General features: G+C 38.6%; 1 protein-coding gene across 8 annotated transcripts in view; it reads right to left on the reverse strand.

The window, feature by feature from the left end:
- The window catches only part of NETO1 (neuropilin and tolloid like 1), a 131,186-nt gene that overhangs the window by 12,122 nt on the left and 98,453 nt on the right, over positions 1 to 20,611 (reverse strand). For 3 of the 8 annotated variants that reach the window (XM_045041205.1, XM_045041206.1, XR_006587640.1), the window contains exons 8-10: positions 15,394 to 15,507; positions 8,181 to 8,739; positions 7,101 to 7,175 (exon numbers count right to left, since the gene is read on the reverse strand). In XM_045041205.1, the coding sequence (XP_044897140.1) occupies positions 7,115 to 7,175; positions 8,181 to 8,739; positions 15,394 to 15,507 (734 nt within the window). In that variant the 3' untranslated portion in view covers positions 7,101 to 7,114. Of the gene's footprint in view, positions 1 to 2,631; positions 6,360 to 7,100; positions 7,176 to 8,180; positions 8,740 to 15,393; positions 15,508 to 20,611 lie in introns of those variants that run through there. The other 5 variants (XR_006587639.1, XM_045041204.1, XM_045041203.1 and 2 more) reach the window with 5 other exon arrangements.

A 20,611-nucleotide genomic window follows, 5' to 3' on the forward strand; every position in this document is an offset into this window, starting at 1 on the left:
ATTCTTTTTTAGTGTTTTGTTTTTGTATTGTTCTTGATTCCCTTTACTTATTCCAGTCTCCTTCAACTGGACAAGCACACTGCTGTCGGAGCATTCGACTTAAAGTATAGTTCATAAACCGTATCACGCTATGAAACATTAAAACATTCTCCTTGGGAAAAACACGAACTCCTTTAGATGAAACTACACGTGCTCAGAAATCATGATGCAAATGCCAAACTACTCTTCCAACTATATTTACTGTTTCTCCTTTAGTCTACTCCTACGCTCCAGCTAACTCAAATGAATACCGGGCCTCCCAAGACTGCTCCCTGCTCGAACTTCTCTAGGCACAAATCTCTCCCTGCCCCACTATTCGATGGTCTCCAACCTTGAAGAGCTACTTAGAAAGACAACCATCCATTAAGCCTCTCTTGATCCCCTTGAGAAGATATGTGTATCTCATGTGCTACTAACTTCTTTATCATAAAGCATCGTCTTTATTACGTTCTCTTGACAATTGAATATATGTAATCTTCCATTCAAGATCATGAAGAAGGTTACTAATTAGCTTTTTAAGGTGAAAACTTGGCAAATAATTTTGCATTTTGTTGTTTTGATCTAGCTCTTCTAAATACCCTTCCTTCTATGAAGCTCCGTAATTATGTTCCCCAATAGATTTCGGCCTTTTTTTTTTTTTCATTCCCAAAGCATTTAAGAAAAATCCCAGTATATAGACTGTGCAAGTTCAAAAGAGGCTGGCTATGTTGATGTTTTTTTTTAATGGTTTTTATTTACTTTGAGAGAGAGAGAAAAGGTGTGAGTGGGGAAGGGGCAGAGAGAGGAAGAGAGAGGAAATTCCAAACAGATTCTGACAGCACAGAGGCCAACACAGGGCTCCATCTCACAAACTGTGAGATCATGACCTGAGCCGAAATCAAGACTTAGACACTTAACCGACTGAGCCACCCAGGCGCCCCTGGCTATGTTGATGTTAAACTTAACTCACGAGAAAGTGATTAAAGAGTACACATTTTATAGTGTGATACAAAAGAAATACTTCCTTTTAAATAATTTATACATTGTGCTTTCTGCTCACTGTTATATTTTGTGTCTCTACCTGTGACTATTAGGAGCAGAGCAAAAAAATCACTTTTCAAAGAATGGACCAATATAAAAAATAGCATGCCTCAGAGTTTGGAGATGTGTTAGGAGTTGGGGACAAATGAGAATACATTGACTGCACAATTACTATGAATGTAAAGCCGTGTAAACTGTACAATCATACTGGTGCGGGAATAAAACATTTTCTAGAAACCAACCCTAGACCCTGGTAACTGACCTAAGTGAGAAGCAGGTAGAGTTTAATTTCCTACCTTTGAGGAATTAAAGACATATTAAGAGGGCATTTACTTCTTTAATAATGCACAAAGAAGTACAGAACTGGAGGCAACAATAAAAAATGATGAGATATAGTGAATGTCTGACATTGGTCACCTACGTTTGGTATTTCTAGGACACTTAGATTTACTTGAATGTTATTATTCAGTTAAAGAAACTTGTAGGGTGCCTGGGTGGCGCAGCCGGTTAGGCGTCCGACTTCAGCCAGGTCACGATCTCTCGGTCCGGGAGTTCGAGCCCCTCGTCGGGCTCTGGGCTGATGGCTCAGAGCCTGGAGCCTGTTTCCGATTCTGTGTCTCCCTCTCTCTCTGTCCCTCCCCCGTTCATGCTCTGTCTCTCTCTGTCCCAAAAATAAATAAACGTTGAAAAAAAAAATTTAAAAAATAAAGAAACTTGTAGTACAATTTAAACAACTCATTAATAAAATAAATCAGGATACATCTACGTTAACAAAAGCGATAAGATTTATGGAATAAAATTATAAAAGCACATCTCTGGCTACTTTTACAATGTATATTTTATTTTGCTATTATTTTCTTTCCTAATTTTATTTATTTATTTATTTTGAGAGAGACAGAGACAGCACGAGTGGGGAGGGGCAGAGAGAGGGAGAGAGAATCCCAAACAAGCTTGGAGCTGCCAGAACAGGGCCCGACCTGGGGCTCCAACTCAAAAACCTGGAAATCACGACCTGAGCCGCACTCAAGAGTCAGACGCTTGGGGCGCCTGGGTGGCACAGTCGGTTAAGCCTCCGACTTCAGCCAGGTCACGATCTCGCGGTCCGGGAGTTCGAGCCCCGCGTCAGGCTCTGGGCTGATGGCTCGGAGCCTGGAGCCTGTTTCCGATTCTGTGTCTCCCTCTCTCTCTCTGCCCGTCCCCCGTTCATGCTCTGTCTCTCTCTCTCTGTCCCAAAAATAAATAAACGTTGAAAAAAAAAAAATTAAAAAAAAAAAAAAAGAGTCAGACGCTTAACGGACTGAGCCACCTAGGTGCCCCATTTTGCTACTTGTTTTTCAACCTTTAAGAGGGGCATGTGAAATACTAATTAAATGGATAAGAGATTTATAATAAATTCAAATCCTGATTCTTCTTTCCCTACTTAACAATTTGCCGACTGGGCCCTCTGTGCCGTGAGCGTGGCAGAGAGAAACAAGCAAAGAGAAGAAGAATGCGTAAGGAGACAGGATATCAAAACGAACTTGTTTCAGCAAAGTGGGAAAAAACTGAAACTCGCTTTCCAAGTCACATACATTTAGAGAATTTTAAAGACTTTATTTATTTAACCTCCCTCCAGAGCTGGAATCTGACAGGACTCATTTCATCATTGCAATAGACAAACGTCATAATAAGATAAAAACGCTATCATTTATTTCACCACCAAAACATCAATAAATTATTCGCCATGACTTTAATTAAGGTAACAGGAACCAGTACCAGATTCTGTCATTTATAATGATATTCTGAAGCCGAGGAAAATCGATTCATGGGATTTTTTAAAAAGCTATCAAATTTGAGAAAAACCCAAATTCCTAAGGGAAAAATAGAGAAAAATTAATGCAACAGTTTACGTGAATATTCATTCAGCTTTTGTCAAAGACCTAACTTTATTAAACACCAAGAATGGCAGTTTATGGAGTCAGACCCATTAAAATATCTTTAGTGGAAAAAAATAATGCAGAACAGAAAAGCTGGCATTTCCACAATGTGGACTGTTCTCCTTTAAAAGTTCAGTGACATTGATCTACAGTTCTGTTTATAGCCACATTTCAACTGTCCGAGCAAATGCAAGTGAATGATAGAAAATCAAACATTACATAAGCCTGCCTGGCAATATGATACCTAGAAATTGCATGTATATAAAATCAGCTCCCCCCCTCCAAACAGTATTTCCCAATCAGCACACCCATCTCGAATTAGGCAGGTGAAATGCACTTGGACAAAAGGAAGAGGCTGAATGCAGGGTTTCACAAGCGTTGCATATAATCAGGATATGTCTGCTGGTGTTTGAAAGTTAATTCAAAAATATAAGAAATAAAAGGAAAATGGCTCTTTTCAAATTAACTAATATAGTGTGCAATTATGCTTTTGGAAAACATCTTACGGAATTAATAAAGCACTTGTGTAAGTAATCTTTAAATTCACTTCATCAAAACATAATTATTTATTAAAATAACTGGATTTGAAACATCTTGAAACATCTTGAGAGTCTTGAAACATCTCATTCCTTACCTACAACGTGTCTCCCGATTGAAATTGGAAGGTTGATGTTCAGGTGACAGGGTCTGATAAGCCAGTAAATGGAAGTGTTTAATATACTGATACATTTCAGTAGTGGCTTTTAAGAAGCCTCCTCCAAGGGCCTCCCAGGTATGGTGGACCCCCACGATCTCAAGCTCCAGCATCCAGGGTTATTCCGAGGGCCAACAGGATGCCTCCAGGTCCTAGCCTTAGCATCGTCACTACCTTCTCTTCTGATTCGTCAAAACCATTTTTAAATATCTTTAGCATGACCACCGAAAAGACCTATTCTTCATTAGAAGTATTTTGCCCCTGGAGCTGCTGTGCCTTAAATGTACATAAGAAATCCATCTTTATCAATTTACTCAGTGTGGTTGGACTTTTCATTGTTGCTAACCTCCTTTAGCAGATTTCTGGTGCAAAGACCTTTTCAGCAGTGAACCAACAGATCAGAAGCATCTGCAGATTTAGGAAGAGCTGCCTATGGACAGCTACAGGGCAAGTGGGTCACTTAATTTATTTTCCTTTGTTTTCTGTTAGAAATAAGTCTTGAGATAAATAAAAAAAATATGTATATATATATATTTATACATTATATATATATATATATATATTATAATTTTGAGATTATTCATTCAAATAGTAAAGGGCCTATGAAGATTTCTAAAAAAGAAAAAGTAACATAAACGTGGATGGCTAGCAATCTGTGGATGCATTACATTTGAATTAAAGGGCATAAGAGTTGGCCTGAGATTAAATAAATCAGTCAAGTTAAATAATAAAGGCTACATTATGACATAAGCAGTATGTATCAAATATGTAGCAAAACAATAGAAATAACATTTCTTTATCATGTCCGATATTTTTTTCTATTCATTAGTTTATCAGATGCCTGGAAGTGATTATGTATATTGACTTTTTTTCAATATCGATTATTCAGAATTGCTATGATAATTCTTTAACGTTTCTATCATGACGTTTTATTTTCTTTCCCATTTAATTGTTTTTGTAGCATATATGAAATTGAATTCCTAATAAGGATGTATGCAAGTAAGTCATCTATGGGTTTGTAAAGCCTGCTTGGGTCACAAAGTTTGAACTGTGATGGACTAGATTGCTTTACTATTCAAAGGACAGAATCCTATAGAATTCAGCAGTTTGGGCGATGTTGGTAAGCAGATTGATAGTAATTCTGATTTTTAAAGTTTATTTTCTAAGAATACACATTCAATATTAAAAAGTACCCATTCACTAAATCAAAGTTTATAGAGTGTGTGTATAATTCAACAGCAAGTAAATATATCATACGGTTTTACTTTATTTATATTAAACACATCATGATTAGTAAGCTTTCAGGTAGTATTTGTGCGTCTCAGTATGAGAGCAACTCAGAATGGTGTAATGTGGGGGCAGAGAAGGATCTGTGATTTTAAAGCGTTTAAAAAGATTTTCCTATTCTAAAAGAAGAACATATTCCATAAAATTTTCGAGATCAAATTTTAGAGAAGTAAGCCTCAATACTAAAAGACATCCTATATAGCCTAACAGGTAGAAAGAGTTGATATAAAGTGAGCACTTATGTTAAGTCAGGTGGTTTTTTTTTTATCACTCTAATAGAAGAAAACATTTTTCTTAACTCAAGTTAGGAAATTATTATACATTTTTATATATCTTTATATCAAAAGTTACAAGTAGCAAGCATATGACACAAAGAAATGGAAGTGTAACAGCAGTATTCAAGAATGCATGCTTTTTACAATGTGTCTAATAAAAAGGATATTTTTCCAACTCAAATATTCAGTACTGACATGCAGGATAGTTTCTCACACTGCCAATTCAGTCATATTGCTAAGTGCTTCATCAAAAAACATTTCTATTGAAGGGTACGAATGGTAAAATACCTGATTTCAAAAACGATTTCCGAAACTTAGTGTCTTCCTTTGATATAGAACAAAAAGGAAGTTGGGGGAATTTGGGAAAGAACAACAACAAAAAAATGAGATGTTTCTTATTGCAATGTAGTTATTTTTGCTCAAGACTTTCGGCTGCGTTTAATCATAATCCAACAATAGATGGTTATAGTCCATAAAACCTCTAGCTGGTGTGTCCATGGTCCATATTTTCACTTCTTAACTGTAGCATGTTCAAAATCCCTCAGGAGCGCACTATTCTCAAGCAGTCTATCTAATGAAAACAACGTACATGTAACACAAAGTTCATCCACAGTCGTATTTTTCACATATCACACAACGTACAATCGTATAACGAGGACATAAAACAACATGGAAACAAAGTGAAACTAACAGTGAAAATAAAAATCGGGATAGTCTTAATCAGGAACTAATTTCTTCTTCAAGTTTCCAGTAAATCTCAAAATGTGTTTAAAACCTAAGGAGCACTTGGTGGCCAGCAACCAAATTACGAAATGAACATATCATTGTGCAGCGGGGATGTCTTGCTGAAGGAATAACAAATGTCTGCAATTCTTAAGATTGGATAAAGGCAGTGGAAATGAATTTAGAAATATGTCCACTTTTCACAATTCACTATAGAATTTTCTTTTCACAGTCCCCATCTTTGTACAAATAGTTCTTCTCTGAAAATAAAACACAGTTAAAACATTTTCTCCCAATGAAAAATGCATACAAATACATCAATTTATCAAGGTAATATAGAGCATGGAAGTGCATTCACCTAAGTCAAGAATAGTTGATAGGCTTGAAGTGCTTTGAAGAGTTTAGCTGTCAAGCAAATTTAATTGGAGACAGATTAGTCTAATATAGATATAGATTAGCAAGTGCTAAAAGTAAAGCTGCTATGATCTTTGATCACAAAATAGATGTACACGTAGACCACTGGTATCAATGGAACATTTTACACTGTTAAGCATTCAAATTTTATATCATAAAATTTGACTTCATAGATTTTGACATAACATGCTACATTTAATTTGGATGAGATAAGCTATGTATTCATGCAAAAATAAGAGTGCACAAATTGCATAAGTACCACCAAATACTTAGCGTAGGAGTCTGAGTAGAATATTGCCAAATGAAATCAATCAGGAAATTACCAACTTTATATACTGACTTCGGTTATATTGAGCCAATCCTCAAGTGTTTTTATTATGAAAAACTTGCATTTCTTCTGCTCTTTTTAAAAAGAGTTGACCAGGTTTCGGATTTTAACTTTAAGACATGTAAAATTTCACTTCCTGATTTCACATCATTTTAATAACACTGTAGTACAATGCTTGATGGTAAGCAGGTGAACAATGTTTTGAAAGATATGTCTACGACAAATCATCATTCCATCAGCATTGAACCCATTATATTTCTGATTACGAAATATTACGAAACATATATCTCAAGAAATTATGAATAAAGAGCACATTCCTTAAAATATCAACAAGACAACTGCAACAAAACAAAACAAAACAGAATACAACAAGGTGGGAGAAGGAACCAAGGACATTCGCTTACCTTGAATTTTCTTTTTAGACCCTAGTTGTGTTGTATTCAGATTCATGTTTGCTTAGAGACCCAATGAGGCAGAACCTGGAATGTTATGGCTATTTCATTCAACAAAGTAATATTTGCACAAAAAATAAATATTCATACAAATACTTACTTAAAAGCATTCCTAAAAATTCTTAAAACTGTGGAAATAGGGTTTTTTTTTTCCCATCAGCATGCAAAAATACTAAATCAACTAAAAATATTTTAGGTTTTAAGATGCACTAATGAATTAAAAAAGTATGTACATTCATAAAACAAACTCAATGCTAGTAAACATGCAAAATAAAACATATATAATTTGGATTAGGGGACTTAAAATCGATTTTTTTTTCTCAATTAAATTTTCTTTCCTCAAAATTTTTACTAATTTTATGGCTAATAATTCGATACAGATAATAGTATCTTTCTGTTAAAAGGAACATGAATTAAATGTTGCTACTATTTTTCTCTACATTTAAACAGAAATGTTTTGTATTTTAGCATACCATACTATTATATGCAATTTGTAACGTAAGTATTATGTGATCTGTAGAAAAAAAGGATTTCGGTAATTTCATTGTCATACAAAAAATATAATACGTTATATTGCAAAATATGTTATTTTTAATTAAAATTATTCAACAAGATGGGTTAACCATCTTGGTAAGGCAATTACTTCCAAATATCATTTTATATCTGAAAACATATTAAAAGTTGACGAGAGTGACATTTATGACCATGTGGATGAAAATTAGCAAGTCGTATTTATGATAGAAATTAAAACCCTAATCTGTGTAGAAGTAAATGTCATGTACGCGTGGGAATAAATGAACTATCTTTGGTCTGTGTGTGCTCACACACAAACACATGTGTACATAAACAGGGTTCAGGAAGCCTATGGATGACACGGGAAAGGAAAAGGAGGGGAAAAAAATCGAGATCCTATGGTTTGAATCATTAACAAAAAGAGAGAGTGAAAAATGCAGATCGACTAGAACACAATATTCTTGGAGGCATTTTGGTCCTCAGGTTATAGTCGTCATCAAAAAATCTACTGATACTGACCGCTGCACGGCTTTGTCGTGTCGGGACAGCCTGTGACTCGTCGTGGGCACCTCCTCAATCTCGTCGATGTCACAGGCATCTGCGGCATCCTGCGAGTAGCTGTGTTTCATGACGAGGATATTTCTTCTGTTCATGGGCGGGATGAGGGGTTTGATGGGCTGTGGGGGCATCTCGGTCAAGACAGAAGCATCTCTTGTGCTGAGGTTACTGCGGCTGCCCTTCGTACTGGACACGTGGGACCCACAGTGGTGGTCGTGAACGCACTTGGAAGAGGATCTCCGCAGTTTGTGGTAGTTTTCAAAGTCCTCTGCCACATCTGCAAAGTCAGCTGTAGCTCCTGTCCCTCTGAGAGTGCATAACTCATAATGGGGAGGTTCAAACACCTCCTGGAAAACTGTCTGGTCAAAGTCCGATTTCCTTTGGACATATTTTTTACGAGGCTGTTTGATCTGCACAATGACAGAAATGATAATAAGGATGATCACAATGCAGGAAGTCACTCCAATGACAGTCCCACTGGTGTTGGTGAGCTGGTCCAGCAGGCTGGCTTTCCTCTTCTCTACAGGTTGAGGAGAGTGAAAACAACAAACAAAACAAGAAACAATCCACCGCGTATTAATATGGTAGTCAAGGCGCATAGGGAGAACTTTAATAAGACGTACGCTCAGCATGGGACTCTTACAGGCTTCGAGTGACAAAAACGAATCTTTAGAAACAAAACCTTTCGCTTTTCACAGGGGCCCTATCATCCGGCCTTAGAGACAGCCCTCCCACTGCCCAGCACCCCTACTTGAAACATAAATATATGCGTGGAGAAGGTCTCACAAGACCTTCAGCATGACATTTGGGAATGGATTAGTAATGTTAAAAACGGTAAATTATTTTCCTTCTCATAGGTGTAAGGAAACATCCCAAACTCCACTAGTGGCAACGCAGACTTACCTATATGGTTTCGAATTTATTCCTGACATGGATAATTGAACTCAAAATAACAACAATATTCTGATATCAAAAGGTAATTCGATTTCATGACAGAAATTTCTGGAATGGTGGCATGATGTCTTCCATGGGCCTCTTCCCCAGTGAAACAACCATAACTGGTAAAAGTGATTTAAATAAATAAATATAATATATGTGCATATATATTTTTTTGTCTGGAAATTATCTGGAAATGTATCTGGAAATACTATATATATATATGTATATATATATATATATATATATATACACACACATATAGTTTCTGGAAATTATCTTAATGGAAAGAGCAAATGGAAGTACATTTATTCAAGAAAATTTACTAAATTTCGTTAAGAACAGTGAGAGTCTGGCCTTTGAACCCATTTCTCCCAACCCCACCCCAATTCACCATGATGGACACTTAGGGAGGTTTCAGACAACAGCACAGAGTTTCCTCCCGCTAAGCCTTCCCTTCTACAGCTGCGGTATCTCCCCAGGAGGCGCAAACCACTAGCATTTCTCACCACCCCCCTGAATCCCTAGTGCAGGTACTCTATCCTAGGCAGGAGATGTTGAGTTGTCAAGGGCTCCATTCCTCCTCTCAGCCCCCACTGGTAGGATGGAAGCTCTGCAGGAGGGCAGCAGGCTGGGAATGCTTGTCTCTGAGCACACTTGCCCAAGCTCACTCGTAGAGTCTGTCCGTCTGCCTGGAGGGGCAAGCTGATAAGCCAGAGGTTACCACCCTCGGGCAGTACCCTATTCATAAAGTAGGGGTGTCACTCCAAGACAAGTAGGTCACGGCCCCTGCCTCCCTCCATCACTCAGAGCAGTAATGCAGACGTTCTGCCCATGAAGAGAGGTAAGTCAAGAACAGAGAGCGTCAGAGCTTTCCCCAAAGAACGTTACATTGTTTGGAACAGTGTGGAGAAGTTCAGGCCTAGGGATCTCCAAAACAACAGACATTTTCTGGTAAGCGATTAAGAGGAGACGATCAAGCTCTTCAGTAGCAACTAGCCAGACCTGAGAACAGGTAGAAGCTTAACGTAAAATGTCAGGAAAATAACTAATAATTTAGAATAAATCATAAAGGCCGAACTCAAAGACTAACCCCACAACAGAATGGAATTGAATTGGGTTAGACCTTGGAACAATTTATACTCCTGGGAATTGTCCAAAATAACAGAGCAATGATTTGGCACTTGGTGGAGACTAACAGCTGGGTGTGATACCAACAGAGACACATAAACAGCACAGGCAAAGGGATGGTCAGAGAGCGCCTTACTAAACCAGGACCATCTGAGACCACGGCATGGTCTCCATGGAGGAACGTCAGGACAGACGTCACTGAAACAGGCCAGCCTGGTCTGTGCTCACAAACAAGTCAAGGAGAAAACAGAAGTAGCCATAAGCCCCGGGGAGGGAGGAATCAGTATCCAGAATTGCTACAGCACATTATTTAGCATGAAGCTTTCTTTTTTTATCTTCTTTTCTTTTTTTTTAATGTTTATTCATTTTTGAGAGACAGAGACAGAGACAGAGCATGAGCAGGGGAGAGGCAGAGAGAGAGGGAGACAGAACCCAAAGCAGCCTCCTGGCTCTGAGCTGTCAGCACACAGCCTGACACGGGGCTCGAACCCACTAACTGTGAGATCATGACCTGAGCCGAAGTCGGACGCTTAGCTGACTGAACCACCCAGGCGCCCCTAACATGAAGTTTTCAACAAAATATCACAAGGCATGCAAAGAAACTGGAAAACGCAATTCATACATGGGAGTTAAAAAGCCTTAGAGAGGGCCAAACAGCAGACTAGGCAGACAACGAGACAATGATTGCAAAGCGGTTGTTATAAAATATGTTCAAGGAACTAAAGGAAACAATGGTTAAAGGGGGTAAAGGAAAATATGAGGAGAAACCCTCATTGTATGCAGAATAGCAATGAAGAAACAGAAATTATGAGGGGCGCCTGGGTGGCTCAGTCGGTTGAGCGTCCGACTTCAGCTCAGGTCATGATCTTGCTGTTTGTGAGTTCGAGCCCTGCATTGGGCTCTGTGCTGACAGCTCAGAGCCTGGAACCTGCTTCGGATTCTATGTCTACCTCTCTCTCTCTGCCCTCCCCTGCTCACTCTCTGTCTCTCCCTCTTTCAAAAATAAATAGACATTTAAAAACTTAAAAAAAAAAAAAGAAACAAATTCTAAAAAAGAAAAAAGTGAAAAATCTAGAGTTGAGCGGCATGGTCACAGAAATAAAAACTGCATTTGAGTGACTCAGCAGTACATTTCAGCTGGACTAGGAAAAGAACAGCAAATGTGCAGATAGGTGAAGGAACGTTATGCAATCTGAAGAAAACTAAGAAAAAAGGATGCAGGGAAGTGGGCAGAGCCTCAGAAAAATCAGACAAGCCATCAATGGCACCAACATCGCGGGATGGGAGTAAAGAAGGAGAGAAAGAAAGTGCAGGACAACAATCACATACATAAAGGGTGAGGACTTCCCAAATCTGATGAACAAATCTAAAATCCAAGGATTTCAACAAATTCCAAGTAAGATAAATGAATTGAGACCCACACTCTGACATATGAGATTAAAGATGTTGAAACAGAAAATCTTGAAAGCGGCAAGGGGGAAATAACTCATCACACAGAAAGGACTCCCAATCAGATTAACAGGTGATTTATCATCAGAAATCTTGGAGGCCAGAAAGCAGAGGGTCGACAAATTTAAAACTCTGCAGGCAAAAAACAAAACAAAACAAAAACTGTTGATCGAAATCTAATATCCAGCGTGACGAACTTTCAAAAATGGAGATGAAATAGACATCTCCAGGTAAACAGAAATAAACATAATTTAATGCTGAAAGAATTTACGGCAGTAAAGGAAATATTAAAGGAAATTCTTGGGACCGGAACCAAGAAACTCCAGACAGTAATTCAAACCCACGTGAGAAAAGTAAGTACAAAGTGAATTAAAGTGGCAAATAAACATTGCCGATAAAGGCGATCATATACATAACTACCAAGGACGGTATAGTTGAATATATATTCTGCATTCTTCCCTTAACTTTTTAAAAGAGTAGTATCATATGCATAAAATTGTACTGTTGGGCCTTTAACTTACAATATGTTTGGTATTAATAGTACAAGTGAGTTTAGTAGGAGCAAAACTGTCTTGGAGTAAGGAAGTGTCATCAGATGGTAATGCGAATTCACAAAAAACAAAGGAAAGAATGAGAAGTGGTAAGGAGGAAAGGGTTATATAATGAATTATGTCAATACACACTTGCTCTAAAATTATATAAAGTAACAACAGTGATGTATTCTTTGATTTGTAATATACATAAAAGTAATATGTACAATTGTAATAGGTAAGAAGGAAGAGAGAACAGTCCTACGTAAACAATGTCATTGGGATTAAATTAGTATAAACCTGCAATATATTTTGGGAAATTAGGCTATATGTTATAACCCCTAAAATAACCACTAAGAAAATAACTCCAAAAATACATTAAAAATCACTAAAGGAATTCAAATGCTACACTGGAATATATTCACTCGGTGCAGAAGACAGCAATAAAGAAGAAAAGAGGAATAAAAAAACATGGGACACAGAGGGGAAAAGAAAGTACAATGGCCGATGTAAATCCAACTATATATCAATACCAGCATTGAAATATGAAGGGATTAAACAATCCAATGAAAAGGCAAAGGTTTTCAGAATGGATCAAAAAATGAGACACAACTATATCCTGTCTATAGAAGGCATACTTTGCATTCAAAGATATAGATGGACTAAAGGCCAATGGATGGAAAAAGATTGCAAGACAAACCGTATTTATAAGAAATCTAGAGTGGATGTGCTAACATTAGACAAAATACTTTAAAGCAAAAGTTATTAAAAACAAGAAGATCATTTGATAATGATTGATAAAAGGGTCAATCCATCAGGAAAGCACAATAATTTCAAACATGTACAGACCCAACAACTAAACTCAAAAATACATAAAATGAAAGCTTACAGAAGTGAAGAAAGAAGCAGTTCAACCATAATCATCAGAGGATTTTTTAAAAAATAGATAAAACATAGGGCGCCTGGGTGGCTCAGTCGGTTAAGCAGCCGACTTTGGCTCAGGTCATGATCTCGCGGTCCGTGAGTTCGAGCCCCGCGTCGGGCTCTGTGCTGACAGCTCAGAGCCTGGAGCCTGTTTCAGATTCTGTGTCTCCCTCTCTCTCTGACCCTCCCCCATTCATGCTCTGTCTCTCTGTCTCAAAAATAAATAAACGTTAAAAAAAATTAAAAAAAATAGATAAAACATGGTAGGAAATAAAAACAGAAATGGAAGACGAACATTGCTATCAACCTACATCTATAGCACAATTCACCTAACAATGGCAAAATGCATTCTTTTCCAGGGCACAGTGAATTACTTAGAACATACTGTAGGTTAGTACATGAAACTAACTCCAATAAATTACAGGCATACCTCATTTTATTGCACTTCATCTTGTCCTTCACAGACATGTGTTTTTTGTAAAAATTGGAGGTCTGTGGCAACCCTGCATCGAGCAAGTCTATCAGCACAATTTTTCCAACAGCATTTGCTCACTTCATGCGTCCATGTCACATTTTGATAATTCTTGCAACATTCCAAAGTTTTTCATTATTATTACATTTATTATGGTAACCTGTTACCAGAGATTTGGACTCGCTGAAAGGACTGATGATGGCCAGCACTTTTTAGCAATAAAGCACTTTTAAAAAATTTTTTTAATGTTTACTTATTTTTGAAAAAGAGACAAAGCATGAGTGGGGACAGAGAGAGCGAGGGAGAGAGCGAGGGAGACGCAGAATCTGAAGCAGGCTTCAGGCTCCGAGCTGCCAGCACAGAGCCTGACACAGGGCTCGAACCCACAACCCATGAGATCATGCCCTGAGCTGAAGTTAGACACTTAACTGACTGAGCCACCCAGGCGCCCCAAGAAATAAAGTATTTTTTTAAAATTAAGGTATGCACATTGTTTCTACAGACATATTGCTATCGCACACTTACTAGACTACAGAATAGTGCAAACAACTTTTATATGCACTAGGAAACCAAAATATTCGTTTGGCTCACTTTATTGTGGTGGTCTGGAACTGAACCCACAGTGTCTCTGAGGTGAGCCACTAACAACAATCAAACCCGTAAAGGTGTGATCCCCTTTCAAAAAAGAATGAATCAGAAATCAAAATAGTGGTTCTGCCACCTGGAGAAGAGAAACCTGAAAGCTCATAATGCATATCCGTTCACATTCTCTTCCGTCCACTCTCATGTGAAATAGTCCCTATACATGTGGGAACCAATCCCGCTAGACAAATAAAGTTTCAGACTACCAGTCATTAACAGTGCCGATTTAAGATTCTACTGCACAAATTACGTAATTTCCTATCCATCCATTCAGAAGTGGCTCCTTGAATAATCACCTACTCCTACCCTCAAAATAATTGAGAGGCTGGGCCTTTCTCACTATGTCAACCATGGCTAGGGTGGCGATGCCTGTCTGCTTCTGTCGACAGAAGATGGTTTAATAGACAATACTGGACTTTGAACATGAAAGAGTTCATTGCCTGTTCCTTTTTCTTTGCCAATCAGGTAATATGGAATGTGAGTAAAAGAATATACCTGGCATTTTCAGGTAAAACACACAACATTCATAGCCAAGCCGAGGACTGCTATCCAAGTAAACAGACCTTTGTGTACAGGCTAGAGAAGGGAGCAGAGGCCCTGGAAGGTATTTTCATGGGAAAGGAAGAAAAGCATTCGGGGAGCAAAATTGGAAGTCGAGGTAAGTGGCTGGGAGTACCTGAAAGCACAAATGTTCCTTGAACGCACTTGACCTCTAGAATGTGTGCTTACTATCCGATGAAGACATTGGAATAAGGGAGAGTTGCAGGCAGAGATGAAGGGCACCAGGTCTGATAGGAAAAAACACACTGCACTGGGAAGCTTCATTTCCTCTCCATGGCTCTGCAGGCTCTCATAAGATGTCTTTAATGAGCATCCCAGTGTTAAGGATAGTCTACTATGCATCAACGAATGAGGAAACTTCTGGTGAAAGCAAAGACTAAGGTTTACAAATGAAATACCAAATACACACGAAGCTTGAGACAGTTCATAGACAGTCCATTTTTAAGTCTGATACATCCAAGCACTGTAATAAACTTCTTCCCACTCTACAGGCAGAGGAATTTTGCAAATTTTAAGAACCGGTCTTTACCTTTACAATGATTTTCGTCCCAAGGATACACACAGTTCTGGAGTCCATTGCAGACCAGTGTATTGTTAATACACATGTTGCTATGGCAGAAGAATGTATTGCCTTCACAGGGAGCTAAAAATAAGAAGAAGAAAAAAAAAGCAAAGAAAAAAGTTATAACTGTGATTCAGTAGTAAATCACTCTGATTGCAAATCGAAAAACAAAAAGATGAGAATGATAATTTGCCATCAAATTGAGATAAACGATCCGACATTCCATTCTCAGGGGCTGCTATTGTGGTAATTATTTCCCATGTTGTGAACAGAGCTGGCCCTTCTCTAGATGTGCTTAGCTTATAAAACTAGCACAGGAGGGTTTCCATGATAACAATGAAGTACATTATCTATATGGGTGTGTTCTTTTTTTTGGTTTTTGACTTGCTGCATTCATTTAACGAAAATTAAGTGCCCACTACATGCATAACATTATGCTTTACGCTGGAATTCTGTATGTACAAATTTAGTTGTATTATGCAAAAAGTCTTAATTTAATTAATTAATATTGAAATAATTTTGTAAAGCATATGTTTACAAAACATGAACGAAGAAAGTAGACATTAAGCAAATCTCTATTGCATTATTTGAACAAATGAACAAAACAAAAAATGTCAGGGAAATTCAGAACAAGAGAAAATTAATCCTGAACAACATAATATATATTATTCCCATCATGATTGATGAAATTAACCTACTTTCATGTATTTCACACATTCTAGTAACATTATGTTACAATGGTCCATGATCGCCAGATTACAATGCGCATTTAGGGTGCTGGGAGATAAAGGAAGGATGCCCAGAAGGTATACAATACAAAGATATGAGAAATAGTACAAGTTTAATGTAGCAACGTATAAGGTTAGATAGGACTTCCATATTAGGAAAATACATTCCTTTTTTTTATCAGAGTAATAGGATGTTTAGAAAAATCAGTCTCTAGGGCCACTTGGGTGGCTCAGTTGGTTGGGCGACCGACTTCGGCTCAGGTCATGATCTCGCAGTTGGTGAGTTCGAGCCCCGTGTGGGGCTCTGTGCTGACCGCTCAGAGCCTGGAGCCTACTTCAGATTCTGTGTCTCCCCCTCTCTCTACCCCTCCCCTGCTCATGCTCTGTGTCTCTCTGTCTCTCAATAATAAATAAACAGTAAAAAAAAAAAAAAGAAAAAAAAAGAAAAATCAGTCGCTAGAGTAATACTGAATTAGGGATTATAGTTCACAGGCCGTGCTTTTAACTTCACAATGATCCCACATATCTTCTAAAATGTAATTTCTGTGTTTCGTGTTTTTTTTGTTCAGTAATTGTTCTAAGATCCTTTTAAGGATGACTATCCTAGAAAAGCATATTAGATACAAAACACATAATTTACAGTGGTTAGAAAATCGATCAATAAAGATTTACTAATGATCAGTATTGTCTAAATACCACAGTCATGTTGTAATGATTTTCACACCTTCAAGACTATATATCAACAGGTATTTTAGAAAGTTACCCTTTTTAGGTACATTTGCTATATTAACCACAAGTGTCAAACAAATAATTTGCATAAGGCAACTTGGTGTATTTTAACACTCTTAGAGAAATCCTAACCAAAAAACAATACAAAACAAAACAAAATGAAACAAAACAAACAAACAAAACACACTCAAGTCTTGCAAATCAGAAACATGGTAAAGATTCAGCTAACTCAAGCAAAGGGATTCCTTCTGGCTCTCCACACCCTTCCCCCTATCCCGCTTCCAGAACACTAGTTCCTTCTTTCCTCGGCTAGAGTTTGACTTTATGGTCTTAAAGTCTGGCAAAAGATTAAAAAAAAAAAATGCAATAGTCATTTTCGGGGAAAAAACACATTAAAAGGTAGAAAATACGTAGTAGTCATTTTGAAAAGGAAGTATCGTGCTTAACATGGGCTAGTGCCTTGTTAAACATCATATAAGCCTGTTATAATATAAACTTTAATGATCTGATGCATTATCACAAAAATCTGCTCCTTAGTATGGAGCTAAATTTAAATTTCTGTAGTCAACCGTAATGGCTCTTGCAGAACAGATATGGTCTGTTAAGCAGATAATGAATGTTGTCAAACTGTGCACACAGAACGAAAAGGAGTTTTCTGCGAGTGGAGTGGTTGCAAAATGTTTTAGTAAAAAACCATAAGAAATACACACGTCCTAAGAGACGCTGGTGGTACTGAAAACAGAGTTATCAGGGCACCTGGGTGGCTCAGTCGGTTAAGCATCCAGCTCTTGATTTTGGCTCAGGTCATGATCTCACAGTTCTTCGTGAGTTGGGAGCCCTCATGTCGGGCTCTGAGCTGACAGTGAGATTCTCTCTCCCTCTCTCTCTGCCCCTCCCCTACTCTCAAAGTAAATAAATAAACTGAAAAAATGAAAATACACTTATCCGCCGAGTGAAGAAAACCTTTAAGAGAGCATAAATACTTACTTCCCTTCCAGGATGAGTTGGAAAAATTACTACAGTTACTATTAAGTAGGATGCATTAGATTTTACAATTTTAAGTATGTGAATAAAAATGACTCTGCATTCTGTAATTGAACAAAGTACAATAGAATACTCGTAAGAACGCCAAACTGTGAATTCCAAATGCTCCAAATGCAGTTGTGTTTGTAGTTCTGCTGCTTCTTGGTTGTGAACATCTCTTATAAACTACAAATCCAGGGGCGCCTGGGTGGCTCAGTCGGTTAAGCGACCGACTTCGGCTCAGGTCATGATCTCGTGGTTCCTGAGCTCGAGCCCCACATCGGGCTCTGTGCTGACACCTCGGAGCCTGAAGCCTGCTTCGGATTCTGTGTCTCCCTCTCTCTCTGCCCCTCCTCCGCTCATGCTCTGTCTCTCTCTGTCTCAAAAATAAATAAGCATTAAACAAAAAGTTTAAAAAAAAACCAAAAAACTACAAATCCATGTGCCTGTATCAGTTATGATTAAATACTGGCGATTTCACTGGTAATGGGATAGGTAATCCAGGACGGCCAATAAATCACATTCCTGACACACCTCTTTTCATCCAATGATCAGGCAAATGTGCCAGTTAACTGGGATCATCTTGCTTTTTAAATTTTCTATTATTGCAGGTACTAGACTATCTTTTCTGTTACTTTTGCCAGTATTTACAGAATTGCTATGCAAACAAGAAAGATAAAAAAAGCAAATCTTGCAGCGGCTAAGAAACAAATGTGTAACAACTTACAGTCCTTGAACAAAAATAAATGTTGTTTCATAGACAACACCAAAAATACAACATAGTGGCTTCTGAGTGTTCTCGTTATTGTACGTCTGAATATTTCTCTCCTGTAGATGCAGATCTGCGGGGTGCCTGGGTGGCTCAGTCGGTTAAGCGTCTGACTCTTGGTTTCAGCTCAGGTCACGCTCTTACAGTTTGCGAGTTCGAGCCCCAAGTCGGGCTCCATGCTGCCAGCGCAGAGCCTGCTTGGGATTCTCTCTCTCCCTCTCGGGGCCTCCCCCTCTCTCAAAATAAATAAACAAACTTAAAAAAAATAAATGCAGGTATGCAATGGTTCATCAAAAATTCTTATTTCTATCTCCTATTGAAAATAGCAACTTCCTGCCTTCCAAAGCAAGCTATGTTCTTCTTGTGTTTTCAAGGATGTCTGGACACACTCTGGATACCGACCTTATTTCCTATGACCCTCAGCACACTCCCGTTATCTGTGGCTCAGTGGCCAAACACAGTTCCTTCTCTCTCTCTCTCTCTCTCTGCCCTGGAATATCCTTTCTCCGTTCTGTTATCCAAATCATATCTGCACTGTATTATCTGTACAGTTTTGAAATACTATTCCAAGCTACCGAGAAAATTATCTTTTTCTTAAATCCTATTATACTTACAATTTTAAACAGAGCTTGGCGGTTAGCATATGCTTATCATCTTTCCCACATGTTCTTTGAGACGAAGGGCAATGCCTTCAAAAATTTTTCATTTTTAAGCTTTCATACGGTTTAATGCTCCTAGGCTTATGGTAAATATTCAACAGAGAGGTTTAATTGATTAATATTACCGAGCAAAAGGTTAAGTCCAGCCAGGGTGCTAGCTGAGTATCCCAGGAAGCGGAAGACTCCAACAGGTGTGGTGAGTAGTGGAGAGCTAACCTCCATGCCATGAATGGTCTTCAAGAGCAGTCCGATTTGTGATATTCTCAGAGACTACAGCTCAGCGTCCTTTCCTTGGCTCGCTCACCATTGCTGACCCAGACACATCCTCCCAGTTGGCGGAGGACTGGTTCTGCTTAGAACTTCAGTATACGTTGCCAAAAGCTCTTGCCTCTTAAATACCAGCTTCCTTATTTCCTAAAATATCTGGAAGTGAAGGGTGGGATTCACGCACAAAAACGCGGCAGCTGAGGAAACAATCCTTACGGTTCGGAGTACCTCACGCGCCCCGTTCCCATGATCAAAAGAGTCTACTTCTTTCTGGAAGGAGGTTTTCTGTTGTCAGCGGAAGAGCAAATACAGCTTCGCGTTGGCTTTTAGAAAAGACACAGGAGGAACTATTTTCGTGGCTTTTTGTCTCTGAACTGCTTTTAAAGTGTACTTAGATACGATGACCGCGGCTCTTTCAATCTCGATTCGGTGGAAGGGTTTATGGAACCTCACCATTTCGTTACCCAGATGCAACGCTAAGTATTTCATTTTAAGAAAAAAAAAAAAAAAGACAGAAACTGAGAGTAGTGGAATATTCTAGTCGGCCAACAGAACGTCACGTGTGCAAGCGCAGCGTTGCTCCTGACTTAAATCATTCAGGTAACACAGAATGGATAGTCTGACACTGAAAAACGGGTCTTGCCTCACTGTTCCCTCCTCCCTCCTGCACCAGTACAGACGCATTCGGGCAACCGGTCTTTTTTTGTTGGTTGGTTGGTTTGCCTATGTAGGAGACTGCGCGTTAGGATGAAGCTTCGCCTGTGTTCTGCAGACACTTCACCACGGGACGGAAGGATCCCGACAACGCTACTGTGGGCAGAGCTGGGTCTCGGCTACAAGGAGTGATAATCCCTGAGGATAGGCCCAGTTGTCACATCTGTAAAACGGGGATAAGGATAACACTTACCTAAGCGACTTAAGTACGCACAGAACTTAGGAGAGTGCCAGCCTATGGACACAAGCATTAGAACTGTGCGTGCAGCTGCTCCGGGAGGGGAGCATCGCACAGG

The sequence above is a fragment of the Felis catus genome, chromosome D3 (genome assembly GCF_018350175.1).
Source record: "Felis catus isolate Fca126 chromosome D3, F.catus_Fca126_mat1.0, whole genome shotgun sequence".
In the NCBI taxonomy this organism is placed as follows: domain Eukaryota; kingdom Metazoa; phylum Chordata; class Mammalia; order Carnivora; family Felidae; genus Felis; species Felis catus.